Raw genomic sequence first — 6,769 nt, forward strand, 5'->3', positions numbered from 1 at the left:
ATACTTTATAATTTCCCTAAATAGAAAGATGTGTCCATATATATTTGAATATATACCATAGTCAATCTCACAAGTATATGCATCAATTGTCCTTCAAAGGTGACTCAGATGGTAAACTTAAGACTCTGAGGATTAAAGTTTTGAAAATCACCACTTTTCATTTGAAATAATACGTTACTATTTAAGTAAAGAAGGGAACAATAAAAGGATAAACATATTATTCTGGTGGATTAGTCAAATGTTCAAAGAGTCTCAGACACCATCATTTTAAAAAAAAAAAGTATGCATATTACTTTTCCATCTACCTGGGACCCTAATCGAAATAAATGTTTAGATCAAAATATTACTAAATATATATAGCCCAAAAAAAACAAAGGCCTTGAATTAAAATTTTAAAATATAATTAAATGGTATTTTGTTGTGGAGTATGGTATTCTCAACTATGTACTGTACTTAATATATATCTCCTGATTTTTAAGACTGATTTATAAGACTAGCTAGCATGGTTATATATATGTTGTGTCTATATATATATATATATATATATATATATATATATATATATATATATATATATTGGTTTTAATTTTATTCATTGTTTGAATTGCTTTTATCTTCCAACTCGTGCATCCAACCACAAAAAATATACCTGAAAACAAAAAATAAATAAATAAAAGGAAAAAAAAAAAAAAAAACAAGGGAAGGGAAAGAGAAACGCATCTATTAAAGACTGCACAAACTGGGAGACCTTCCCCAACCCTTCTCTTCATTTTTCAATTATTAAGCTTTGGCAGAAGTAGACGTTTCCTTGTTTGTAAGCTGTTTGTTTGGTTATATATCTCCTGACCCACTACCCATACACAGTTTCAACTTCAAGCAGCTAGCTCTTCCTCATCATCATCATCGACCCAGCAGCTGCTTCCGTATTATCAAATCAGATGAAAAGGTGGGTCGAGTCCATCCATGAGTTTCCTAGCTTCTTTTTCTTTATCCATTCATCGTAGGTACCAGCTTACACCAAACAGCTACAGCTACAGCTACAGCTACAGCTATAGCTATTAGATATGGATACATGATAGGAGCTACCTATTGGGATATTATATATGCTTTTAAAAGATAATAATTAATTAATTAATTAATTATGTGGAACGATCCGTCGATGGAGGTGCACAAGATCAAAATCAATAAACTATCAATTTTCCTTGTTTTGTTTAAAAATATGCATATAAGATAATGAGTAAAGAAATATGGGTATCTTTTCTGTGAAACTTTTCAAACCTCTCTCTCTCTCTCTCTCTCTCTCTCTCTCTCTCATATTAATCTGTTCAGATGGAGAACTGCAGAAATTAAGTCAGACAAGGGAGAGTCTGGATCGATAATTTGGGGCTTGACGCCAAAGGAAGACAGTTAGATAGACATGTGAATGTGGTGATCATGTCTTCAGATGCATCCGCCCTCGTGTGTTTTTAGCCATAATTGAGTGGTACTTACCCTGTTTCTGCAACACACCCTTCATGCGACATGCCTTTCCTTGTTTCTAATTTCTTCCGTGTGTTTGTCTTTGATGGGATTTGCGTCACTGTAAGTAATAATATAATCTACCTTTCTTTTGATCCATCTCTCTCTCTCTCTCTCTCTCCATATATATATATATATACACACACAATCTGCTTTTCTTCTTCTTCTTCTTCTTGAAAAGTTAAGTTTCATATAATCATGGCTTCTGATTGGATTTCTACGTTTTTCCTTTCTGGTTTTGTGTTGAAATTTGTTTTGGTAATCTGGGTATTTACTTCATATGTGGATCCATCATGTTCTTTTTCTCTCTTGTTTTAATTTCTTCCAGGATTAACCCAGAGAAAGCCCTCCCCGGGCGGATCGGGTCCTGCTTGTAGTGCTGTACAGCTTTTAACTCATAAAGGAGAAATTTAAGAACATTTGCTTTGAGATCCATCCATCCACCGATGGCGAGTACGTACTTTCATGGGACTTCAGAAATCCAAGCTGACGGTTTGCAGACACTTTATCTCATGAACCCAAACTACGTAGCCTACTCTGACACCCATCACCCGCCTTCACCTTCCAACCTTCTCTTCCTCAACCCCGCGATTGCAACTCGCGCGCCGCCTCCTCCCCACAACCACCATTTGCTCGGCACGCCAATTCCCATGCCCCTACCCACCGTCCGATCTCCCAATTCAGACGATCCCAGCCCTTCGTCCGTGCATGAATTTCCGGCAACCCTACATATGACCCTCCCCCGCTTCCACTGCAATTTATGGGGTTGCGTCGATCAAAGCCAACCGGCGGTGCCACCGGCCGCAACCAATTCCAGCCTGTCGCTGAGCCTTTTGCCGCAACAGCCGGCGGCATACGCGGCGGCAGAACTGGACATTACATCTCAAGCACCGGCACCGGCAATTTCGCCACCGAGCGGCGACGAGGTGAGAGTGTCCGGGAATTCGTCGTCTTCGGTGTCGAATGGAATTTCCGGCGTGCGGAGTGTAATTCTGGGTTCGAAGTACTTAAAGGCGGCGCAGCAGCTTCTGGACGAAGTGGTTAACGTAGGGAAGGCGATGAAGACGGAAGAGGGGAGTAAAGAGAAGACGAAGACGTATAGAGAATCGATCGCGGTGGCCGGAGACGGTTTGAGCGGCGGCGAAAGTAGTGGGAAACGCGGAGCTGATCTGACCACGGCTCAAAGGCAGGAGCTTCAGATGAAGAAGGCAAAGCTTATAAACATGCTTGATGGGGTATGGTCTAGAAATTAAAGTTTTCAGTAGTTTTGAACAGATAGTTTTGGATAAAATTATTTTGTTTCCGTACGTTAATTTTCCTAACACCGCAACAGTTAATTACCTGAATTCAGACATCTCTCTCTCTCTCTCTCTGCGGGGCTAGCTCTGGAGTGGTCCATATCCAGTGCTGGTACTGCCTGCGGTTCTGGGTGGACAGGGTCACAGTGTCCTACCAATTACTCTTCTTTTAGTAGAAAAGTCAGAACAAAAAATAAAGCATATCCAATAATTTTTAATTATAATTTTTTTAAAGTATGTTTAGAGTAACTGTTTTAATCTATATTACTAGTGTTGCTAATGTTGATTTGCTCCGTGGAATTAAGGTGGAGCAAAGATACAGGCAGTACCAGCAGCAAATGCAGTTAGTGGTATCTTCATTTGAGCAAGCTGCAGCCTTTGGGTCAGCTAAATCCTACACCGCCCTCGCCTTGCGGACAATCTCGAAGCAGTTTCGGTGCCTGAAAGACGCGATCACCGCACAAATCAAAGCGACGGGCAAGAGCTTGGGCGAAGAGGACTGCGTACGGGCAAAGGTGGAGGGCTCCAGACTGAAGTTCGTCGATCACCACCTCCGGCAGCAGCGAGCTCTGCAGCAGCTGGGAATGATACCACAAAATGCTTGGAGACCCCAGAGAGGATTGCCCGAGCGAGCTGTTTCTATTCTTCGCGCCTGGCTCTTCGAACACTTCCTTCACCCGTGAGAGCCTGTTAATTCTATTATTCTAGATGGATATATGCATGTTTACATAAAATCTTACTCAGTTATATGTACAGTTTTTTGAGTAAATTATGTGTTAACTAATACTCTGAAATATTTTGCTTCTAATTGTAAATTTTTTTTCCAACTGTGGGATTAATTGCAGCTATCCTAAAGATTCAGATAAACAGATGCTGGCAAAACAAACAGGGCTCACTCGCAGCCAGGTATATGTGTGTCTGTCTGTCTGTCTGTGTCTGTGTGTGTGGCTGTTACATTTGAAATTTCTAACAAAACTTTTGAGTTCATGCATGAATTTTTCCTACATGTATATATATACTCCCCTTTGCCAAGAATATATTGCTAGCTAGTAAATTAAGAAAAAAATGTTTTGAAATTTAGGTGTCAAACTGGTTCATAAATGCTCGAGTTCGGCTGTGGAAGCCGATGGTTGAAGAAATGTACTTAGAGGAAACCAAGGATCAAGAACAAAAAGGTTCTGAAGATAATGCAGCCACCAAAGGCGAACCGAGCAAGGAGTCGGGTTCCATAAGCACTGCTCCACAAAGCACCAGCGATGTCAGAACAGATACAATAACTCTCCAATCCAACCAAGAAAAACCCCCCAGTAACCACAATGTGTCCTCCATTGAATATCCAAATTGTACCATTTCATCATCTCCCATTAGAGTTTCCTTTCAAGGCCAGTCCGGCAATTTCGTGCCCGTTGGGTCATCGGACCTGAGAGAGATCCTTCAAAGAAGTCCCAAGAAGCCAAGAAACACACACACCCAGAACTCTCCAAGCAGCATTCTTTCAATGGACATGGACATGAAAAGTACTGCAGGTGAAGCAAGTAGGGATATAAGGGATCATAGCTACAGCACACTAATGGCGGGCCAGGCAGATCACCATGGCATTGGATTTAGCTCATGCCTAATTGGAGACCAGATCGAAAGGTTATATACAGGGAACAGCACAGTTTCCCTTACTCTTGGTCGTCCTCACTGTGAAAATCTTTCTTTATCAGGAACCCAACACAGCTACCTCACCAACCAGAGTCTTCAGCTGGGAAGAAGACTCGACATGGGGGACGGCGAACCCAACTTCTGCAGTATTATTGCGCCGCAGCCTTCCTATTCTAACACTACTGCAGGTTATGAGCGCCTCAGTGTTCAAGACACAAAGAGGTTTGCTGCTCAGCTGTTGCCGGATTTTGTAGCATGATATGATATATATATATATATATATATATATATATATATATATATATTTGCTATGAAGTTCATAATAATGCCATTGAATAGGAGAGGAATTGATATGTATAAGTTTGTAGTGCAATATAAGTATTTACAAGTTCACTTGTTATCTCATGATCTTGTCCCAGCATCTGGGAAAGAGAGGATAATTATTCATGCTTGGTGTAAAGATAGAAGTTTGTAAGTACGCATACGGCATACGTCTTTACTACTCAACAAGAACTTGCGTTCTTAGGGGTTGATTTCATAAGCTGGTTGAGGATTTGCGCACATTATATTAATTTCATAGGTTGATAGATTTCATGATAGCAAGAAACAGTCATTATAATTTGGATACAAGACTATTTATATTTTTGTATATAGGAAAATGATTTTCATATACACTCTTATCCAAACTGATACTTTCTTGTGTGATGTTTGATATTAAAAACAATTGACATTGATACTGTTGGGAAGAATAGCAGTACAAAATACTTGCATAACCTTTCTCACCTTGGACAAATAAAATAAAGTAATGGGTTAAAGATATAGTCACTAAATTTCAATTTTAGAATTTAAACAGCAATTAAATTGCCAAATAAATCAGTAAATAATTGGCAAGTAAAAATAAAGTAATAAAACACTCAAAAACTAGACACCAAGAATTTATGTGAAAAATCCTGAACAGGAAAAAATTATGGGACTTCCAATTTAGGCCAAATCTACCAGATAAAAGAAAATACAAGAGTCCACAAGCTCTACAAGAGCTCTCAATAACAACAACAATGACAATAAATTATAAAGTCTTACTAGGAGTTGATCTCACCAACAACAACTAGATAATATCAATAAAATTTCAAGTTAATCGGAGTTTGTTTCGTCATTTGTCAAGCACTCAAGTGGGTTTCTTCTTCCCCGCGTCTCCTTTTTCTTCTATGCCACCAACCCCCCCCCCCCCCTTTTTCTTTTCTCTTTTCTACCTTTCCCCACACACACAACCCTACTACCTTTTATTTATTATTGGTATTATTTTTAACATTTACGAAATTGCTCCCCTCCTCTTAATAGTCACACGAGGAGGGACGGACCTACAGTCTTCCCCTCCCAACTCACAAGCAAGAAGATCTTGAAGACCAGCAGCCACCCTACAAAACTCAAGGTTTAGTACTGATCATTATTAAATAGGAGATTGCCTCTTTCTGCTTAGTTGTACACTTTTTGCTTCATGTATTTGCGAATATGGCCATATTTCTATGACCATATGGCTAGGGGTATGACTCCTATTGGAATTGGTGTATTCCCAATACGGGGGTGAATTGGAATTTTAAAAACTTTTTTTTAGGTTTAATCAGATATCAGTAATACACAACCTAAGGTCATTCTAATCATATACCAATTGCGCAGACAATGATATACGAATATTAAATCATGCGTAGCATTCACAACATATTAAATATAACATACATTTAAAGGAATATAAAGTGTTAAAAATTAAAGTAAACACACGATATGTAATCAGGGTTCGACCAATACTGCATACGTCCTCGCCTCAGCTTGCAAGCCTGAAGATTCCACTAATACTCACTTAACGGGTGGAACGGTACCAGATACAATACCAAGTCAAATTACCAGGGCTGACCTCAACGTTTACAACTGATCCTTACGGGTTAGATCTACACCCCCTTAGGCCACGCCTGGAATACGATAGATAATCAATACAATTTTGTGTACAATTTCAAATGTTTCTCCAATAAGCAAATATGTACCAATATACACAAGCAATAATTAATGCACTCACAAATAATAGTATTTATGCTCAAGTGAGAACTTGAAAATTTAATTCAAGATGATATATTCAACAAGTGAATATTCAGGGTTACCTCAAAAACCCTAATTAAGTATCATAAAGATATTTTATTAAATATAATCACGATGGATACTTAGTTTAAGTTTGCAAAAGATTTATCAAATAAAGTATACAAGCTCTCAAGTCTTGCAATTTGAATGCAAAGATTAGAAAATTAAAAACAAGTTAT

At 38.8% G+C, this 6,769-nt stretch overlaps 1 protein-coding gene across 6 annotated transcripts; it reads left to right on the forward strand.

Moving 5' to 3' along the window:
• The first annotated feature begins 751 nt into the window (after nucleotides 1-751).
• Nucleotides 752-5,082, forward strand: LOC131149687 (BEL1-like homeodomain protein 1). Of its 6 annotated transcripts, none has more exons than XM_058100361.1 (6): nucleotides 755-946; nucleotides 1,330-1,581; nucleotides 1,847-2,753; nucleotides 3,122-3,495; nucleotides 3,662-3,722; nucleotides 3,898-4,722. In XM_058100361.1, the coding sequence occupies exons 3-6, from the start codon at nucleotides 1,965-1,967 to the stop codon at nucleotides 4,720-4,722; spliced, it is 2,049 nt and encodes a 682-aa protein (XP_057956344.1). In that variant the 5' UTR covers nucleotides 755-946; nucleotides 1,330-1,581; nucleotides 1,847-1,964. The 6 variants fall into 6 exon arrangements, with proteins under 6 accessions (XP_057956341.1, XP_057956344.1, XP_057956345.1 ...); XM_058100362.1 differs by having other exon boundaries at nucleotides 756-946; nucleotides 1,344-1,483; XM_058100359.1 differs by having other exon boundaries at nucleotides 837-946; nucleotides 1,344-1,581; nucleotides 3,898-5,082.
• The last annotated feature ends 1,687 nt before the right edge of the window (nucleotides 5,083-6,769 follow it).

This window comes from Malania oleifera, chromosome 2, assembly GCF_029873635.1.
Source record: "Malania oleifera isolate guangnan ecotype guangnan chromosome 2, ASM2987363v1, whole genome shotgun sequence".
NCBI classification, from domain to species: domain Eukaryota; kingdom Viridiplantae; phylum Streptophyta; class Magnoliopsida; order Santalales; family Ximeniaceae; genus Malania; species Malania oleifera.